The following is a 21,881-nucleotide window of genomic DNA, read 5'->3' as shown; positions in this document are numbered from 1 at the left end:
CATGGTCACAAATTCATGCATTCACGCAGTCAACAAATCAATAAACATTGAAACAAGACCTAAACTAAAATAACGAACTTGATGTATAGACCGTCTGATCTTAATTCAACAACCACCAATATCCTTTTATTTTGTGGAGAAAATAGTCACCGATATTTTTCCTGCGTGAAATTTGCTGCCACGCAAATCCATAGTATATAGTAATATAATATACTCTTACCCTAAGCTCTTAGGCTTATTATTATAATATATAATGGTCTAGTTTTTAAATAATAAAGTTATGCAAACTATGATAAAAATAAACTACTATAAAGCTTGCAGATAGGCACAGAGAGAGAGGGAGAGATTCCTCAAATGGGTTTTTCTTATATATCAGATCAAGTTTGTGATTGCAATTGCCACTACAATTTACAACACCAAGAGATTAAGAGAGATGAATCTTATAATCAGAAACAATTCTTTGGAGTTTTAAATTTTGAAGCTTCACTCTTACTCTAAGGTAACTTACTCTCTTAAGCTCTCTTTTTTTCTTCAGTCAATGTAATATGTACATTATTAGATTAATGCACTTTGTTTTATAAGTTCTATACTACGGTCTTGACCTTAATTTGAGCTTCAAAATTGACAATAAGAATATAATGCATGCAATTTATATTTATGATATAATGTATTTTTTTTTTGTTGAAATCTATTCATTCAATATTAAACTTTGAAAGTGGATCTTAATTGCATTTTGGATCTTCATCAATTTGATGCATTTTTACATATCTACTAGCTAAGCTATTTACTACTATCCTTCAACCTTAACAATGTTTTTATTTCCTGTTTTTGGTTTAATTAGATCATTAATTTTGTTTTGATTAATAAATTTGCTTGTTTAAGAGCAATGGATGACCCCTAATATGACTGTGAGATATGGTAGAAGTGAATCTTAGACTCACTTTAGCACCTTTAATTTGCATACAACTTCAAAAGGAAATATGCAACAAAATGATCATAGATATAAGATGTATGTAAATCTTATGATCATAACTCTAAAAATTTGGTCAAATGATAAAGGGAAAAATCTTAAGTCCAAAGGTTCCAGATTCAAACATCACTAATACCATTAGTACCATTAGAGATGGATAAATGTAAATATATTTATAAGTATTTTTAGTCTAAGGTATTTTATACATTATACTCAGCACTATCTTGCCACCTTAAATTTATCGTAGAAAATTACACTAGACATTCAAAAGTGAATAAGACTTTCAAATAAAAATATATTTGGATACATATACATAGATAAAGAAATTTTAAAAAAATTATAAAATTAAAAATTGATGTCAATAAATTATTTTTGTTTTAATTTTTTAAATATATACAAGTGTGTTTAGATATATTTTTTATTTGAAAGTGTGACTATCGAAAACTTTAGTGAAAACATGGTATCTTTTTCTTTATAGTAAAGCTATAGCTAGATACTCACACACCCCACAGTAAAATATTAAAAGAAAGTTCGTACAAGTTATTAAAAAGTTCTTGATCTGAAAAACTATACATAGAGAATTGATAGCCATTGCAAAAGAATGTATTATGGTGTGACATTTATAATTACCTTTATTCATAATTTTTGTGATGATAAAAGAAGAGTGTATAGAGTAGTGTTTTTATTTTTAAAGACAAATGTTAATATGATATGATATTGTTATGATCTTTTTTTCTTCTCTACGTCAAGACTTGAACTCTACTTCTAACTTCTTAACATTTAATTCAAACAAGTAGAACTATTCAACCTAGTATAGAGTAGAGATTAGAAAGACGAATTTTCCATAATACTACAATCATGAAAGTATGGAATGATAAAAAAAGTATGTAGAGACATTTGATATATTACACCGAACTTGCATTACACCTATTTTTTTCATTTAGCGTTTGTGAGTTTCATTGTTAACTCTTGAAACTTAACTATAGGACCAATTGCACCATTTTTTTTAGTCTAAGGAATATATAAATATATGAAGAAATAATTAAGTGAAACATCATAAATAATATAAATTATTATATTTACATAGCAGCATTCTTTCAAAAAAAAAGAAATTAACTTAGCAGCACCAATAGTACTAGTAGATCTGTTTTCTCTTTCTCTTTCAGTTTTGATTCTCATTTTTATTGGCTAATCTCTTGGAGAATGAGCCCTAACATTAATATATTTGAGTAGTAACTAACAAGAAATCATTCTTATTATTTATCTTTGTTTTTGAAGAAACCATGTGGAGCAGCACAATTATAGTGTTTTGTCATGTGAAAAACTAGTCTTAAATTACCAAAATATCACATTCTCCAAGTAATTTTTTTAGAATATAGAGTTTCTTTAATCATTATATTTATTTCATAATATTTTTCTAAAAGCACTTGCTTTATTTTTCTCCCAATGGAATCCTTTAATTTGTACCATGTAGATACCGTATATATGTGGGGCATGACTTTTCCATTAGCACTGAGATTCCCATCTCAAAGTAAAAATAGTGACTGACTGGTGGATGATGTTTCAAAGAATTTGGCCATTGATGGGAATTTACTTTTTCTCTGTCAATTCCATTCACATTCAATTTCAATTGGTTGTGAATAATAATATAACCCTTTTGATATTTTGTTATTTTAGAATTAGTTTTTGTCATACTCATATTATTTATTATATCTTTTTATACATATAAATTTTCTTTTTAATAATTAAATTGAAAATTGACATAAGTAGGTCTTGAATGTGAAATTAAGCAGGAAGAATCAAATTGCTAGTTTGGTTGGTGAACTTTTAGATCTTGAAAACCAATATAAGCAATTATTTACCAACACTTGTCTATAAAAATTGTGTTATGTGTGAAGTTTTCATGTTTTTAACATAAATGAAAATATTAGAGAGCGATGAGGTAACACTTATCATATATAATATAATAATGTGAAAATTTGATTTAGATCGTTTGATCATGTAGAGAGAATACATATAAATAATGTAATGGATAAAGTTAATCAAATTGATAATAGTCAAATTACTAAATGTAGTGGAAGAGAGTTGAGTTTCAAGATTCCTCTTCTGGAGAAGTAACTTAGGTTTAGATGTATACAACACAGTCCTCTATTCTTGGGATAGAAGCTATTTGCTTAACTTTACATCTATCCTAAGGTATCATTTCTAATACATATGTGGGATAAGCTCATTTAAAAAAAGTGTAAAAGAAACTATATAAAAAAGATTCTGACATAATTGAGTTGAAAAATGATATGATATATGATAGTATCTGACAAAAGAGAGATTATCAAGATAAGTGCGGCTACGGTTTCATTAATACCAATAACATGACTTATCAAAATAAAGTTTACAATCGAATATACAGTGAAATCTAAAAGGGTTAAAACATTAACTTATAAATCTAAAAGACCCAACAACACGAGTTCAATAAATGATTATCTAATAGATAAAACATATTATGATGTTGTTTGATCTAGGTAATCGACTCTACGGTAGTGGATAAAACTTGATTATTGTTGATGTTGTGGACATAAATTTTGTCAAGTTACGTTGTTTGATATTCTTATAGATAGTAAAGTAAAATTAATAACTAATTTTAAATTTCAAATTAATTTAATCTCATAAAAAAAAACACATTATTTAATTCAACTATAATATAAATTCAAATTTAAGGGTGTGGTGTGTGAGAGTTGAACTCGTGTGCTTGTTTTATTAATTTGTCAAGAAACTCGTGCTTTTTAGTATTTATCAAATCAAAAGAATAATCAACCCTCCACAATTCTTCATATGAAATTAAGTAACATACTTTAGGAATTGGAAACCTCTTCACACTCATAAACTTGGCTCCCTACTTTGATAATTCATCAAACTTTAGGTAAAAACATTTTAAGCTCTATACCTTATGTCACCACTTTGTATTTACTATCTTACTCTCCATCACCTTATGTCTATTTGTCTATCTCTCTCTACTCTTGATATATTGATCACTTGCAACTTTGTCAGATTTTCCAGAGGCGGCCAGGAAACTAAAATCAAATCGGATAAAATCGCAATTGCTTATCAGGTTATTTTACGTACTTTTGTGATTTATGAATTTATAACAAATTAATACATAATTCCTTATCTTGAATTTAATTAACACCATGATTGAAAGCCATCAAAATGAGCAAAATCTTTAACCTATAGTCATCACTAAATTGTCTGTGTTAAGTGTACCTTTTGCAATGGAAATCCAAACATGTCCCTAATGTATATGAGTTTTAGATAAGTTTTTTTGTGGATTCACCAACGGCTATATTTTTTTTTTTTGGTCAATAACGGCTATATTTTTTTTTTGTTATAATTTTATATTTTTATTTTGTAAAATATTAATTTGTTTGCAAGATAACCTTAAACGAGTCAAAATAGGGAAAGGAAAAAAACGAGTTTATACCTGTAGCCGTTTCTTCTGACTTGTTTGAATTTGATTATTTAAATAGGCACAAAAAATAATTCTTTTAAAGGAAAATTAATTCTTTTTTTGGTACAAATATTATTTCTTTGTACCAGCTGAAATTAATTCTTTTAGAATCCTATATCTAATCCAAGACAAAACACAAAATACTTTTGATGGTTTTATTTTAAGGACAAACTTTTTTTATTAGTTGTCTTGTAATTAGGGTCGGAGGGAGTGATACAGATTTAAGAGAGCCAATGATGTTTTAACAAAAAAGATAAAGATATTCATCAATATTTTTTTTAGAAGAACCGAAATGTTTACTTTAATGAATATTTGGGATATTTTAGTAACTAATTTATCATAGTTAAATTATAATTAGATAAGATTGAATGACTCCATAAAATATTTTGATCTTATTAGTGTATATCCACTAAACTCAACAATTATTTTGCACAAAAATGATGTTTGATCGAATTTTATTTCAATTTCTATGTGAAAATGTGTATTTTTTCCTAGCTTCTCCCCACCACCAATGTAATTATATCTGAGGCATTGTTCGGTATTAAATATGAGCATACCTTTCGGTCATGCTTCGAGCTATGGTTCGTTATGCTGATCAATTCTATAGACCCAGCCCAAGTTGATTGAAAACGCTTGTTTTAAGCTTGTTTTTTTTAGTTTATATAAGCACACGAAAATTTTAATTCAATATATTACATATATTTTAAAATTGTTATGCTATATTATTTAATTTTATAAATTTAATGAGTTTGACTATGAAACTTATTAATTAATTAGATGCTTCTCTTGTGGGTTATTTGTTGAATGACATGATAAACTTATCAAAATCAAAACCATTTACATTATAAATAAAAATTATTTTTAGGTGACTTATAAGGTAAGTAGTTTGACTCTAAGCATATTCTTGCCACAAATAAATTTGCAGAGTCAACAAAAATAAGGTATCATCAAATGGATGAGAATCCAAATGGAGTTTCAAGTAGCAAAACTACACCACATAAGAGTTGTAGCAAAAGAAATGGACTCAGCAACAAGAGATTCGCCGCCGTGGACGATGGCGAAGGGGATATTATAGAGTGTTCCGGCAAGTATTGTAAATCATGCACAACAGGATTAATAGCTGATTGTGTTGCACTATGTTGTTGTCCTTGTGTTGTGTTACATTGTTTTGCTTTGGCTTTTATAAAGGCACCTTGGGTTATAGGAAGGAAATGTTTAGGGTTAGGGAACAAGAAAAAGAATAAGAAGAAAAGTGGTTGCAAAAAGGGGCATAAAGATATTGTGTTGGAAAGGAATAAAGAAATTGATATGAAGATGGATTGGCCAGAATCACCAATTGATATTGTCAATGTTAATGTTGGATTTGAAGCTGAGAAGGTTTGGCATGAGTTGTATCAAATTGGTCATTTAGATTTTGGTAGAGTTTCATTATCAAGTGATTAATTTGATCAGGATTTAATTCATATACACTCTCAGTGTAAAAATACTGTCAATTAATCATAATTGTCAGATCATTAAAAATATTTAACATTATTTAAAATCTTAAACTACTATTGAAATTATTCATTTGATTAATCATGATTTGTAGATGGTGTAAAAACAATTACATTGACAATGTATATAAATTAAACTCTATATTATTTTTTTGGGTGTCAATGGAGATGGTGATTTGGGTAGATTGGGACACTCTACTTGAATTAAATTTAGGACATGGCTATTATACTTTGTCAATACGTTGTTTTTTTTTAAGTGTACAATTTTTTTTTCATGGAAATTTAGATAAAAGGTGACAATATAAGTGCTACTGCATTGAATCAAACTAAGGCGAGTATACAATAAACTTGGTTTATATTAGTATATTTAACATGCTACTACATACTTATAGTTTGTAATTTACACATTCAAAAGGGTGTCATGCTTTATCTAATTGTTGTCAATGCTCAATTTCTACGATTATTTCATATTTAGACCTTAGAATTAAGAGAAGATTTAGAGCAGGGTCATACCTGCATATTTTGTTGCTGAATATTTTCCACCATCCGGGACAAGTTTCACAAGACCAAAATCCGAAACTTTTGCATGAACATGTCCACCACCTAGTAGAACATTATTAGAAGACATAAGATCTCTGTGAATAAAGGTCTCGCGAGCAAGACCGTGAAGATATCCATCGCTCTAGCAGTTCCAAATCCACGACGGCCTAGCTCATTTCCAATGCAAAATCTTTGGTAACCTTGCATAGTACTTGCACGGATATAACACCGTTACCAGCCTCAATCAGGAGATAATTTTGAGTTTCATCACTTAAACTTAGAGAACTAGTCTCGGTCTTTTCTGATAAGCTTCCAATGTTGTAGCTTGAAACAACAATTTTAACTACATTGTATGGATCATACAAATCTCGAGGTGAACTTGGAGCATACAAGGAGGTTTTCTTGTTCTTAAAGAAACATAAAAATATGCAAACACTGCAACTCTCACCACTGTTGCTACTTTCTTGAATCTTTTGTGGTTTGAGATTGTAGTTGAACCATGTCCTGGAACTGGATCCCTTAGATCTAGATGGAGCATGTGAAGGATTTTTTCAGCGATGATCTCATAATCATATGTGTGTCTAAATGTGCACGTATCAAAGTCACTTCGGCAATTTTTTATGATTTAATGTGTCTTTTGGATTGACAAAATGAGTTTGACAGAATCGTTATGGACCATTCAATTTTGACAAGAGCTTCAACAAAAGCACATTGTCAGTTTGAGTTCAATAATCTCACCGCCAATCTAAACAGACATTAGACATCTCATCATATTCCTTCCGATACTCCCTCATAATTTTGAATTTCAAAGTACCAACGAAACTAATGTCAAGCATACAAGAACACAATTTCCTACTCACACTTCATAAATGCCTATCATATAAGTGTTATAACCGGTAGTTTGGTATAAACTATTTGTGTCACAAATGAAAAATTGAAGCTAAATTGTTCTCATAAAAGTTATATAATGTATGGAAATAAGCTAAAAACAACTTATAGACATGTTATAAGTTGTTTCCAAAACCCTCCCAAATAATCTCACAAGTATGTGTGCGAGTTAAAAGACTCAAATGAACCAATACAAACACGCCCCAAATGTAAAATAGTGTTTGAAATTTGAATGCGTAGAGCAGTGCTTCACAAATACAAATGATATAAAAAAATTAAATTGCAAAACAGGAGAAGAAATAAATCATGAAATGGGGTTCAAAATAGAAATAAAAATTATCACTGAAATTATTAAGTGTGGTTCAAATGAATTTTCTATAAAACACAAGGATAATCACGTACAAATATTGCAGTTTCGTTCATAGTCCCGTTATATTTTGATTCTCGACTCTCAATTGAAAGAATGTCTATTAAAAGATGTCAATCTTTTAAAATGTTACATAATCTTAAGACAAGTCAAGTACAAAAACCATACACACATGTTTGTAGATTTGGAGCCATACATACCATAGTCCACTCACACATGACCCAAGTCCCAACCATACAATGAAACAACAATTTTTGATGGTGACATTTCTCATGGGAAAAAAAATTGCCAGAAAAAGAACATGCCAACAATTGATATGGAAATGATTTACCAGTAAAGCTTCAAAGCTGAACCCTTGAATTCAATAAACAACAAGTAAAGGAAGACTTTAACAGTAGTTAAAATTAGAGGTGTGCAAGTAAACTGGATATACTTAAAATGGTGTTCATTTAACTTTTTAATTAATTTTAGCAATTGATATTCAAAACCTTAATTGTTATTGCAGAAAAGATGGGTAAGATGAACACTATGAACCTATTCAAATGGTGGCTCGATCCCACCTTCTCCAAACTTTTTAATTTTGCGTTGCAGGTTTTTTTTTATAAAACAATGTATTTATTGTTGTTTGATGTTGCTTGTAGTAGTGAGGAAGGAGAGAGAAGGGTGGTGGAAGGTATTAGAAAATAATATAGTGTTGGAAATGTATGATAAGATTGTGTTCTTCCATTAATCCTAATAGTTAAAGTGAATTGTCCCATGGTGGGAAGATTTTATACTCTCCCATATGAAATACCACCATTTTTTATTCAACGAATTAACGAAACGACACGTAATTGAACAATTATTGTTTACAAATTTCCATGCCATAGAAGAGGTCCCCGCCGTTTTAATGCAAAACGACACCTCATTTTGGGGTCCCGTGTATTACAATTTAAACAAAACGTTGAGAACTCAATTTTGAATAAACCACTACTTCCCTCTAAAATTGCAGTGGTTGGACAATTATGACCCTGTCATTTGAGAGTAGTAAAAAATGATTCTGATTTTAAAATTGGCCTTAAATGTAGTTTTGTTCACTCTCAACATCTTGTATCATTTCTTTTGTAAAAAAAAACACATCTTGTATCATTTCTATTGATCTTCTTTTGATTTATATGATTAGTTATGACTCAATTTAACACATCATTTTGTAACTATTCATTTTCATCTCATTTTTCTTACTTTATTGCCTCCCCTTCAAATTGGATTGTTAATTTTTTTTAGGCTTAAGTGAAGGACCGAAATTCCACTATTAAAAATAAGGAGATCGAAACTGATGTTTGGTCAAAATAGGAGGGTCAAAACTGCACTTAATCCTTCAATTATGTTGAGCAACTTAGTGTTTTTGCTCATGTGTATCGGATAAGTTTGTCTAACATGTGCAATACTGCACATGATTAAATAACTAAAAGTAGTAACTTTTCGTTGAAAACCAACAATTATTTATTAAAAATTTACATATTTAATATAAAATGCACAACTTTCAAGTCAAAGTTACTACTTTAAACTTCTTAACATGTGTAAATTTACACATGTTAAGAAAAACCTGTATCTAATTTACTATCAAAATAGTATTTAAGTTACGACAATTACTTACAAATTAGTCCATAATTTACATCATTTACTAACAAATTGATCCATGAATTATATCAGTATATCACCCCTGACGAGTACTACGGTGGACAACTTTCATAAGTAGTATGTTATGAACCAGAAGTTAAGATTATCATAAACTTCAATGACAATTGGCTATACTATTCGTAAATAAAAATTCATGACATTTGTCATATTTATGGCTAGGACGATGACCTGAATGATGTCGGTTCAATACATGGTACATATTTATTCTTCTTTATTTGAATCAAACTTGTATCAATTAAGTCATAATTTCAATCATAAAAGTGAGAAGGATCATTAACATATATTACCAAATGACGGCGTCTACTGTCATTGGAGTTTTAAATATTATTTAAATATTAATCCGTTGTAAAATTTCTCAAATAACTTAATATGATATTTTTTTTTGGAAAAAGAAGGCTAAAAGCCCCAAGCGAAATGAGAAAAAAAACTATATAGTTATATGAATATTTTTAGGCAAACAAGCTCCAGAAATATCATAAAAAAGGAGACTCGAAATCTCACTAGGAGGAGTTTCCATGACATGAATGTCAAAAGAATTTAAAGAGAAGTTGAAATTAGCAAGTCAATCATCACTTCTATTTCTCTTCTACCATGTATAGTTGAATTGCACCTGTTAATTTAACTTTTAAATCTCTTGAATACAATACATTAGACATTTTAAATGTTAATAGAACGAGCGATCGTTGTTTTTATGAGTTTAACTCAATTTATAGAGAATTTATCCAAATTAATACTCTTATTTGCAAATTGCAAGATAGGTTGACTCCTAAAACTTCAAGGGTTGAATTGGTAATTTACTCGTTCAATTTTCAAAACTTTGCTGGTTTATTTACTTTTTTTATAAATACGCTATAGACTTAATCCAAATTAAAATAAAAAGTATAATATCTCAAGAAAAAATCAAAATCGTTGAGAAGAAAAAGAGAAGAACCATATTTGAAGAAGAGAACGAGTTGACTCAGTGAAAAATCAAGAAATGGGAGAAGAAGCGACACGAGTTATGATTGGAGTGAACGAGTCAAGCTTGAAGGGTTATCCTCATCCTTCAATCAGTAGCAAAGGTGCTTTCGATTGGACCGTTTCCAAAATCATTCGTAACAATGTTTCTGCTTTTCATCTTCTTTTTCTTCATGTTCAAGTTCCTGATGAAGACGGTCAGTTCCTCTCTCTCTCTCTCTCTCTCTCTCTCTCTTAATCGACTATATGTTATGAGATTATTTGTGTCACCGACACTTCTGATGGAAGACGCGTCAGTATCAATGCCTCATTATCATGTTTCAGTGTCAACACTTCTAATCAGTGTGTCTGACACATGTGATTACCTTTAACTACGTTATTTTCTCAAATTATTACCGATGTGTTAGTGTTGTTTAATGAAATGTTTTGTAGCATGACACTTATGATCAAAGATGTGTCTGGTGACTGACTGTCTGTCTGTCTCACACTTGTCCAACAACGACACATGTGATTACATTCGTTTCGTTTGTGTTATTTTCTTAGTGACGTTAATGTGTCGGTGTTGGTGTGTTTTTGTTGGCACTTCATAGATGAAATGTTCTTTAGAGTTTAATTACATTCAATTATGTAATTTTTCTCGAATTATTGTTGATATCAATGTGTTGGTGTTAGTGTGTTTGTGTCGGTGCTTGGTTTAGAGTTTAAATTCGACGATGTAAGTGTAGAAAGATTTGTGCATGAATTGCAACTAATTATTTGTATGACTTTTGAATTGGTTGTGGTAAAAGTTGAATGTGTCTGATGATGTAATGGATGTGATTGCGTGTTAGTGTAAAAATTCTTTTTAATGATGGTGGATATGAATTAATTAAATCATTTTATAATTATATGCAAATTTAAAAAAAAAAATAATAATAATAATAATCTGGTGATTGTAGTGTGTATGTGTTACTTAGGTGAGATTGTGTAGATCGAGTTTGAACATAGATAAGATTGTAGTGTTATTTTGATTTGTTATGTTAGGGCATGTTTGGATTAGCTTATTTGAGACTCTTTGTGAGAGCTTATGGAAATAGTTTATGGTATGTACGAAAGCTGTTTTGAGCTTTTTTCCATAAGCTCTCCATGATAACTTATCAAAATAGCTTATAATTATGATGAAAAAGCATTTCATATTTGATTTGATTTGTGCTCTTGGTAACTATTTGGATTTGACTTGTAAGGTTGTTCGGAGAGCTTATCAAAACAACATATAACATGCCATAAGATGTTTTCAGCTTATTTCTATGATCTCTTTACTTATGAAAATAGCTTATAGCTTAAATCTAAACCTTTTGAATTTATTTGATCTTTTATTATAGAATTAACTTATACATGCATATCTATATCACGATGCTGTAAGCGCTTAATTAAGTTGTTTGTCAAGCAAAGTTTCGTTTTGTTACTTAGAAAGTGTTTGTGGGTGAACTAATTTAGAGTTTATTTTGAACTATCTTATGTCTATAAGTCCTTTTCGGCTTATTGCAATAAGTTCACTGGGATAACCTATGAAAAGATGTTACACATTGGTCGTGTTGTTATAGAAATAGCTTATATATAAGTACTCGAACGATATGTGTTTAGAGATGTTCACAAAAATGTTGTGTGTGGTGCTTTAGAGAAATTGAAACATCTGGCCCTTTGTTTGCATCTTGCTCAAAGACGTCGGATGTATGGAGCTTGATTTGTAATTGATTGGGAGTGGAGGCTGAAGGTTGGGATTGTTATGTAGCAAACAACTTCCTTTTATTCAATTCAATTTGCGAGGGTAAGAAAGGTAAAAAAAGTATCGCATTTAGTGTGGCTAACAACAGCTTGGTGTATTTGGTTGGAGCGTTATAATGTTCTTTTTAAATGGTAGGTTGTGAATTGTTTAGAGGTGGTTGATCCTATCAAACACCTATCTTGGTCTTGGTTTATGTGTAGGGAGGGGTTCAACACGAACTTTCGATGATCCTATTGGTGGTTGAATCCACTTGTTTGTATCTGAAGTATTTGAACGTCGCCTTCTTGCAATGTTTGTAGTGGCTCTTTCTATTTTACTCGTATCAGTTTCTGTGCGGGTCTGGTGTTTGCAGGGAGCTGAACTGAAGGGTTGTGGGGCTGGTTCTGTGCTCATATCAGTACGCGCTCCATTTCTTTGTTGGATGGAGCTGTAGGAGATCAATTCTAATTGTGTTATGTAGTCGGCAATGGTCTTGTGCCGACAATTGGACCTTTGTAATCTGTATTCATTATGTATCTGTCAATCCTCTATTCTGGAATTGTGAAGCTGTATATTGTTTGTTTGCTGTTATTGGAGTAGCTTTACACGTTTTGAGCTAGTTTACTCCCATTTAATAAAAGTTTGCCTATCAAAAATAAAAAAAAATAAGCGCTTAAGTTAGTTGTTTACCAGAATGCATCCTTGTAGTATTTGGTGTTCAAAATTTTCCCATATCAACATTCCCTGAGATGATGAATTTGATCTCCTCTCGTTTTTGATAGCCTATTGAGGGAAAGTATCTTTCTCTGTTATATTATATCTTTATCTTGGGTTCGATTACTTCCTGTTTTATGTGTTCTTGCCATATTTTTTTCATATTTTCCATTCACTGTGATCCATTGTCCCTTTACTTTGAACTTAATCTAATCCGGCGATGCATTTATTTATATTATACAAAGCAAAATAAAGGGAACTGCAATCTAATGGTTTTACTTGTGTTTCGTTTCTTGTAGGTTACGATGATGTGGATAGTATCTATGCATCGGGTGAAGACTTTAAGAACATGAAACAGCAAGAAAAGGCTAGAGGGACTCATCTGCTGGAATACTTTGTCAATAGGTGTAACGAAATTGGGGTAATACTTTTTCTGCTGTACTTGTTATTTTGGATTTTGTTTGGATAAACTTATCCATAAGCACTAGCGGTAAAAGAAAATTTTAAAGAATCTTGTAATGACTGAGGTTTTTAAACAATAATTTCTTACATAACCTGTGAAACTATCTTTTCTATCTTAAATTTTTGAGAAGTTCATGTTTAACTTCTTCATAAACAGCTTCAGATTCTTTACTGTCAAGAAAAATATGCAGTCAAGGAATCTCGACCGTTAGATGAAGATTGGACAGCTCATATTTTCGACCGTCAAGGAATATAAGCTGTTTGATCTGCATCTGATTGGTTGAGATTTATGACCACTTGACCACAAGCTAAATATTTATACATTTGTAGGTGACCTGTGAAGCATGGATAAAGCAGGGTGATCCCAAAGAAGTGATATTGAATGAGGTGAAACGGGTTCGTCCAGATTTACTAGTTGTTGGAAGCAGAGGTCTTGGACCTTTCCAAAAGTATGTGCATGATCTCTTTTTCCATTAGGAATTGTCTGATTTTAAAATATAAAAAAAATCAAGAATGCATCATAGCTCTTAGAATTCAATTTATTCTGAAATATGTTACTAAGGATTTAATTAACATAACCAGTTGTCATAAATGATGTGCTATATCAGAGCCATGATATTTTTAAATATGAATGTCTATTGAAGTATGGTATGAATTTTTAAATATGAAATGAATTTTTTGGAAATATCTTTCTAGTATGAAATTGTCAGACTTCTTATTTTGGAAATTATGGCAGTTATGCTTTTATTATGTGTCAGTTATGTTAATTAATTTTAGGAATAAATAGAGAAGAAAAGAGGAAAGTGGTGGATAGTTTGTTAATGAGTGGTCATGGGAAGGAGAGATTCTTGGGAGGGACCAAGACTCTCGAATTCTTGGGTAGGAATTGTCTTGTAACAGTATACTATCTCTTTACTTAGTTTATGTGTGAATTCTGCCTTCTCTATCGTACGCATAATTCTGTTTCTATTGTAAAAATATTCTACCATCAATAAAAGTCAGTTACTACAATTAAATTGTGTTTTGGTACCAGTTTCTGACAGAAATTAACATGTTATGAATCTCTTGAAGTTTCATATACTGGTTCAATTTGTTCAACTGGTGATTTACTAGTCCAACGAGTAACTTAATTACGGTCAATAACCAGTTTGAGTTGTCTTGTTCTGCAGGGTTTTTGTTGGCACTGTTAGTGAATTTTGTTGGAAGCATGCTGAATGCCCTGTCATGACTATCAAACGCAATGCAGATGAAACTCCAAGGGACCCTGTTGATGACTAGTATTTCGACATTGGATATAGATTACCTGTGTTTGTGGAGCTGAAAAAATAAAAACAAAATATTGAACATAATGAAGATTAGTGTATGCAGTTGTTCAGTGTAGGAACATGAGCATGATCTCGAACTTTTCGAGCTTTCTTGCGCTTGTTCATTGTCTCCTTTATTTGTATCTGTCTGCAGTTGTTGATTTCTTTGAATGCATGTACAAAGCTATCTGCTTGTGTGGTTTGTAGTTTGTTCTCTATCTTTTGAAATACAATTGTGTAATAGCACTCAATAATATACTTGTCTATGCATGAACTATATCATTTTGGCAGGCCAAAATCTTTGGTAGATGCAAGATTGCACATGGTTAATTATTCTCTCTCTCTTATTAGTTCATTTTTTTTAATTCTTTTGGTGTTTTAGACTTTTAGGTGAGTATGTCAGCAAAGTATGGTTTTTATAATATCACAATGTTGGAATATCAACTCAAAAATGTGTGGATCCAAAGTATGCAACATGGAAAGAGAGGAGATGTGTACCTTCAAAGTTAGTTCTTCAATTCTTTTCAAAATAGGAGAGAGGATGAAGATTAGAGACTAATTTGATGGATTAAAAAAGTTTAGAACTATGTATCATTTATCTATAGTTCAAAGATCATTAAAGAGTGATAATTTAGAACTAAATTGATGTTTATTTCAAAAGTATATGGATCCAAAGTATGTAACATGGAAAGAGAATAGTCGTGTTTAACTTCAAGGAATACAACGTGGAAGTATACAATGTGCTCTCATAAGTCATAATCACTGGTTTTTAGTGTCCATTGCTTCTATTAGATTAAAAATTACACAATTTTTAATGAATACATCCATTCTTTACTTAAGAGCTTGCACACTCGACAACAATACCACTAATGAAACCCAGAAAATCATATATATTATTGTGACTGATATAAAAACTTACACCAAAATATAGAAATCTCCTCAATCACCGTAGTTCATGAATTATCGTGGTTAAGGGAGAAAAAGAATGTTAAACTTAATAGCTAGCAAAACCTGAATCAAGTGTTACATATAGTCATGGATTAATATTGAATAGTGATTATCAGCCTTAAATAAAATTTCACTATAATTTAATTCCAAAATCTTCCCATCAATTAGGGACAAACAATGATAAAAGCATGCTCAGAATAGACCAGCCCTACATTAGAAGACTGCTGAAAAAATCTCTTTATGAAGATACATCCTCATGCACTAACTAAGCTTTATCAGAAGCTGCCAATTTTATTCTTTGTTGATGCTCAGCAACCTTATAATCTACCACTTCACGGAACAAGCTTGCGTCAAGGATACAGTTGTCGCTTCCATACACGGCAGCTTGGACACTTGCCATCAGTTTCGCTATTTCCCTTCCGGAAAATCCATCGGTTTTAGCTGCGGCTTCCTTTATGATATCATCGCTCAATCCTTTAATCTCTATCTTTTGTGGGTTTGCTTTGAACAATGATGATAAACCAGATTGTCTTGATCCAGCTTGAGCTATGTACTTGTCTAGGTAGAGCTTAAGAAGTTTATAACGCTCCTCTTCCCCTGGCAAGGGAAATTCTAGGACCTCATCAATACGGTCTGCTACAGCTGAATCAAGGTCACCAGGACGGTTTGTCGCAAGAGCAAGGACTATGTCTTTAGATTGGTCACCGGTACGAAAGAGAAGGGCATTTAGTGCACTTCTTTGTGCTTCACTCATATACGTCTTGTTCCGCCTGCAAAATTCACCCAATTTACTCAGACAATTCTCAACTAATGTTAGTTTTCATTAACATTGCAACTTTTACTCACTTTTTGGAACTTTGCTTCTTAAAATAAGAAATGAAATTGCATCTAGCCGATCATAATCATCTTACGTTGCCACAAGAACCGAGATGGATAATAATATATGAAAAATCATGGAATAGTAGAAGGCATTGCTTACTCGCATAGAAATGCATCTGCTTCGTCAATGAAAAGCAGTAAACCCCTATTGGACTTCTTGGCCCAATCAAACAACTCGTGTATCTTTGTTACAGCCTGTGATCCCAGTGGAGCAACATCTCCCCCAGTCATCAATGCATAATCCAATCCCTGAATTTATATTGAAAACAAAAAATCAGACAAAATATCATTTTATCTAGAAGGAAAGAATATCAGTTAAAAAAATGATGAGCAAATAAGGTCAAATGTTCAGGATACACTTCGAGGAGATTTCTCTTGTAGGAGATTTCTCCTTTTTATATTTAATATATAATATATATTTGCCATTTAAAAAAAATGCAATTCATAAAACAGCAATAACCAGATGCATGGTACTGAATATCCACTTGTAAGCTAATAACTGCAAAATTCCACAGAAAAAGAACTTGGCATTGAATTTAGAAAGACAATTGGAAAATGAATTTGCAGAGCCTTTAAGAAAGATGATTTTAGATTCATTAATTTGTAGATTGTTCACCCTAGACTGTCAGCCAAAAATTATAAAGACGAATATATAAAAAATCTAAAAAATGAGGAAACGTTTTTGCTAATATGTGGATCACTTCTACTAATATAGGATAGCATAAACAATGCACGCAGCCAATTCCCTACTTATTTGGCACGTTGACAAAACAAGGTAAATAACATGAAATGTATTTTTTTTTTTTTGGACATTGAAAAACATCAAATTAGAACAAGAAGATAAATGGATAAGTACAAAGTCATACCGATTTGTATGCCAACTCTCTGGCAGCCATTGTCTTCCCTGTTCCTGGAGGGCCATAAAAAAGCACGTTTCTGAATGGTGCCTGATGTAATTTTGTGTTTTCAGTTGCAAATGCCAGCTGCTCAATTCTCTTACTAAGAGAAGGATGCAAAATTACATCGCCAAAACCCTTTCCATTATTTGAAACAGATTCTGGTTTAGCAAGTCGAGCAAGGGTGCTTTTGGCTCGAGAAAACGTGCCAGACCAGGGGTATTTCCCTCTGGAGGACTCTCGGATCAATGATGGTTGTCCCAATATTCTATCAACATATCCCCAAATAACCCGTGCACCTTCCCTACATTAGGTACAATCTGAATGTAAATTATACATAGCAGCATGCAAATAACAAAGTAAAATTTCACTACTAGGTAAGAAATAGTCTGATAAATAGAGGGCATAAACTTAAAGTTGTATATTCTCTAAAAATGGGGTTAGCCATGCAAAAATAACACCCAACTAATTTTTTCTCTCCTTCCTCATTTATAGTAGCTCATTCCAAACTTTATATTTATACCTTGTTGTGTAGACCCCGGCTGCCAGAGCAGTCACTCCACCAACTGTTACGACCAACTTATTTCGATCTGTTAGAATGGCTTTAAAGCCCCCTGCAAAAGATAATTGAGTTTTCAGATTTGGGGATTGGTGTGGAGTTTGTCTAGCCCAGCCAAGCAAAAATATTGATTGAGTTCATCATCCAATTAAGGTACAATGCTTCACGTAATTAGAAACAATAAATAACGATTAAAAAATTAAACAATAATACAACCAACAAACTACAATTATGCTGACTAATGATTAAACAACACGACGAAAGTAAAATTGACAAAATAGCATTACCACAAAAATCAACGTGAATTCATTTTTAAAAGTAAAAGAGTACATAAAGAATGCTTGCTTTAGTCTATGCATTCAAGTCAACAAATACTAATTGCATAATATATAGTTCGCATCTGGTAAAAAAATGTACCTCCAATATGGTCAAAGGTAGTATTTATGATAGAAATCCATTTTTCTCGGACTAAATCACCTTCAACAAGTTGATCTCTCCTGTTAATCTCTTCGTTTTGCTTTATTTCGTCCACTCTCCCTACTGCTTTTGCAAGTGCTGTTTCTCTGATTTTTTCATGTTCAAGCTTAGCCTGCTCCTCTATAGTTTGCTTTCGTAGTGCTTGAATGTGTTTTTCTGTTTCAAGTCTAGTTTGCTCCAGTCTGATTGATGAATCTTCTTGCAATTTTACAAGCTCTTGGTTCCTTACTCTATGGTACTCATTTTCTGCCTGACAATAAAAATGTGAGAATCAGAAAAGACTTGAAAATTGACAAAAACAAAAACCCGAAGTTTCAAAAGGTTTAATGTAATACCTGCATCCTCTTCCTTGCCAACTCATCCTCATATTTAGCCATCTGAGATTTTGTTTGTGCCTGATGTTGGGCCAGCTTTTTTTCTTCGTCATATACAATCCTTTGTTTTTCCTGCCAAGAAACCCAATTGATAAGCCGGAAAATCAAAATACACACAGAACAGGAGCAAAGAAGGTTTCACTTTCACACATATATTCAATTGTTTAAGGCCATACTCAATAAAATAAACTCATTTCATCATAAAGCTAGAACTTACGCTATAATGTATATGATTTATTAAACTGATAGAACATTATGGCGTAATTTGATCCAGGTAGCAACCCCACTTAGTGGGAAAAGGCTTGGTTGTTGTTGTTGTAGACAATTTCAACTTACAATAATAAAAATTTGATAGGCAGTATGGAAAGGTGTAACCCCTGAAACATTGTCATTATTGTTCTAGAGTCTTCCAGCTAGAGTTAGTCTTCTGTTCCTACGAGTACTTTGAAGTTGTTAGTAATTGATACAAACCAAAAAAACTCTCATCTTCTATGAAGCACTTCCAGTCCAGGGTTTGAAGGAATTAAGGAGTTAAAGTCCAGAGTTTGAAAATACTGACATTTGTCATTAACAAAAAAAACTTACACAGAAATCCTAGACAGCAATGTCCTAATTATGGGAGATGAAACACGTACACCCCAATTGGATAAAATTCAAACGAGAATTTGTCAAGAATTATTACATTTTTCCCATGATACAGACTCATGTAAAGTACTGAGAGACACCATTCATTCATGTTGAACTATTCAAGGTCTTTCACGTTCCATCTATCTAATACCGAAAATATATATAAAAAAAATATATCAAATCAATTTCAGCACCGTCTTCAACATGCTGAGGAAAAAATAATAAAAAATAGGCTAAAATATGGTTTTGGTCCCTGCAAATATGCCTCGTTTTGGTTTTAGTCCCTGTAAAAAAAGTTTTAGTCCCTGTAACCTGTAAAAAAAGTTTGTTGTTTTTGGTCCCTGTAAAATATTTTGCTTTTGAAAATAGTCCAGTAGGGACTATTTTCAAAATCAAAAGATTTTGCAGGGACCTTTTTCAAAATCAAAAGATTTTGCAGGGACTATTTCTCTAATAAATGGGTTCATTCATCATGTGTGCAAATCATCACAAAAGTGGAGCCAGGGACCAAAACCAAAATGAGGCATATTTGCAGGGACCAAAAACAACAAAAAAAATTTACAGGGACTAAAACCAAAACGAAGCATATTTGCAGGGACCAAAACCATATTTTAGCCTAAAAAATATAATATATTTTCAGACAATGAAATGGAGTGTTAGATGCGATGTAGCATTGGCACTTCATATTGAAGGTGTGTCTGGTGTCCGACAATGGCATGAGTCGGGCACCAACAGATGTTACATTTAATCAATTCTATTTTCTCAAATTATCAAAGGTGTATGCATTTCTGTGTCGGGTGTACAAGTGTTTGAGTGTCCAAAACATGTCGGACACCCACACAAACCTTCTAGCTACAAAACTACATAGATTGTCTCTCAAATTCTATCTTCTCTGAAACAAACTTGATTATTGTAAAATAAAAAAAACTTGTTTACAAAAGAACATTCCCAAGCAACATGTGTATGATAATGAATACTAAATAGAGTAGAATTAATAATGTAAAACAAATAAAAAAAAAGGTGCTAATTTATTTTGGTTTCAAAGAGCCTAGCGCCGAAACTCACACGCACACACTACTAAAATGCAATTTTACATGAAATCTGCACCTGATCATATTAAATGTCTCTGCAATCTTTATCATCTGAGTTCTAATTACGGGAACGATAACATGCGATTACTACTAAAAAAAAATCTGGTTTCAAAGCGCAAACTCACACACACTACTAAAATGCAATTTTACATGAAATCTGCACCTGATTATATTAAATGTCTCTGCAATCTTTATCATCTGAGTTCTAATTACGGGACCGATAACATGCGATTACTGCTAAAAAAAAATCTGGTTTCAAAGCGATCAACTTATACACACTACTAAAATGCAAGTTTACATTAAATTCGCAACCCAGCATATCAATTGTCTCTGCAGTCATTTACCATCTTTTGAGTTCTACTTACGAAGCTGACATAATACAATTTTACAACCATTTGGACAACTCTCTCTCATACTCTCATCAAGTTCTTACTCTCTCTATTGTTTTTTTGACCATTAAAAAAAATTTGTCCCGAAAGTTGTCAGAAAATGGTTAGTACAAATATCATTACTCAGACGAAAAAATACCTATTTCACATACAAACATGCTATTTTACACACAATCTTCGCCTCGACATATCAAATGTCTCTGCAATTTGAGCTCTACTTACGAAACTGACAACATAAGAATTTCTGGACAAAACTTACAGTCTCCAATTGTGCTTTCATTTGATTAAACTCAGCAACCTTAGCAGCCAATTCAGCTTGCCTTGTCTCCTCTTGTTTCTTCAATATCTCAAACACCTTCAAAAAACAAAACAAAAAATATTCAACATAATGCAAAAGAATAATTTAATAGAATAGAAGTCCGTGTCCGACACGAATACATGTGATTACATTCAATTAAGTTAGTTTCTCATATTACAACTGAAGCAGACCTGTCAGTGTCGTGTCCGGTGTCAGGTTTGATATACGATACCTTTTTAGCATATGATGAAGCAGAGATTTGTTTGAGAGCTTTAAGACCTTTTTCAAGAGGTTCAGGATCGAATCCAGAAGAAGTAGTCCTTGGATTATCGTTACTAGCTTTCGAAGATGAATCGGTTCCTGAAGATGAAGAAGGAATGGCGCCATCGGAGAAAGCGACGGTGGCGGCGGATAAGGCTGAGAATAAACCGGATAAAGTGGTTTTCGCCATTGAAGAGGAGGTTTTGGCGAAGAATGGTGAAGAAAAGGTTCTGAGGGTTTTGGTAGGGTTCCGAAAACGAAATGGGTTTTTTATTCGGAGCTTTGATTTGACCCGAATTTCACTTTTCCAACAAGTTAACTAGATTCTTCTGTTTTTTATTCAACAAGCTACTATTAGATTTTTTTTTTTTTTTCTTTCTATTTTGAGTGTTTCTTGAAAAATTATTGGGTCGACTCCGCTTAACTTGTTATAATTTTGATTTTCAATATTGGTTACGAGC

General features: G+C 31.9%; 3 protein-coding genes across 4 annotated transcripts; 2 read left to right on the top strand and 1 right to left on the bottom strand.

The window, feature by feature from the left end:
- Nucleotides 1–345: 345 nt before the first annotated feature.
- On the top strand, nt 346–5,935 carry LOC25497039 (uncharacterized). The gene is made up of 3 exons (XM_013596011.3): nt 346–499; nt 4,016–4,076; nt 5,398–5,935. The coding sequence occupies exon 3, from the start codon at nt 5,424–5,426 to the stop codon at nt 5,913–5,915; it is 492 nt and encodes a 163-aa protein (XP_013451465.1). The 5' UTR covers nt 346–499; nt 4,016–4,076; nt 5,398–5,423; the 3' UTR covers nt 5,916–5,935.
- A 4,369-nt stretch (nt 5,936–10,304) lies between these two features.
- On the top strand, nt 10,305–14,951 carry LOC11423774 (universal stress protein A-like protein). Its single transcript, XM_003618173.4, has 4 exons — nt 10,305–10,594; nt 13,155–13,276; nt 13,648–13,766; nt 14,487–14,951. Exons 1-4 carry the CDS (start codon nt 10,417–10,419, stop codon nt 14,593–14,595), a joined length of 528 nt encoding a protein of 175 aa, XP_003618221.1. The 5' UTR covers nt 10,305–10,416; the 3' UTR covers nt 14,596–14,951.
- A 598-nt stretch (nt 14,952–15,549) lies between these two features.
- LOC11425323 (ATPase family AAA domain-containing protein 3) lies at nt 15,550–21,733 on the bottom strand. 2 transcript variants are annotated; one of them, XM_003618155.4, is made up of 8 exons: nt 21,392–21,733; nt 21,121–21,216; nt 18,716–18,826; nt 18,321–18,630; nt 17,868–17,958; nt 17,315–17,648; nt 16,549–16,697; nt 15,550–16,339 (listed from the first exon to the last, which is right to left on the bottom strand). In XM_003618155.4, exons 1-8 carry the CDS (start codon nt 21,608–21,610, stop codon nt 15,835–15,837), a joined length of 1,815 nt encoding a protein of 604 aa, XP_003618203.2. In that variant the 5' UTR covers nt 21,611–21,733; the 3' UTR covers nt 15,550–15,834. The 2 variants fall into 2 exon arrangements, with proteins under 2 accessions (XP_003618203.2, XP_024642058.1); XM_024786290.2 differs by having other exon boundaries at nt 21,351–21,491.
- Between the last annotated feature and the right edge of the window lie 148 nt (nt 21,734–21,881).

This window comes from Medicago truncatula, chromosome 6 (assembly GCF_003473485.1).
Source record: "Medicago truncatula cultivar Jemalong A17 chromosome 6, MtrunA17r5.0-ANR, whole genome shotgun sequence".
Lineage (NCBI taxonomy): Eukaryota > Viridiplantae > Streptophyta > Magnoliopsida > Fabales > Fabaceae > Medicago > Medicago truncatula.
Note: the sequence above shows the minus strand (reverse complement) of the source record. Positions and strands in the feature narration are given on the sequence as shown.

Coding starts and splice junctions, on each gene's coding strand:
- LOC25497039 (XM_013596011.3), top strand. CDS start 5,424: ATGGATGAGAATCCAAATGGAGTTTCAAGTAGCAAAACTACACCACAT.
- LOC11423774 (XM_003618173.4), top strand. CDS start 10,417: ATGGGAGAAGAAGCGACACGAGTTATGATTGGAGTGAACGAGTCAAGC. Junction 13,277..13,647: donor ATAGGTGTAACGAAATTGGG/GTAATACTTTTT, acceptor ATACATTTGTAG/GTGACCTGTGAAGCATGGAT. Junction 13,767..14,486: donor GGTCTTGGACCTTTCCAAAA/GTATGTGCATGA, acceptor CTTGTTCTGCAG/GGTTTTTGTTGGCACTGTTA.
- LOC11425323 (XM_003618155.4), bottom strand. CDS start 21,610: ATGGCGAAAACCACTTTATCCGGTTTATTCTCAGCCTTATCCGCCGCC. Junction 17,959..18,320: donor TACCTTTGACCATATTGGAG/GTACATTTTTTT, acceptor TATCTTTTGCAG/GGGGCTTTAAAGCCATTCTA. Junction 16,340..16,548: donor GCAGATGCATTTCTATGCGA/GTAAGCAATGCC, acceptor TGAATTTTGCAG/GCGGAACAAGACGTATATGA.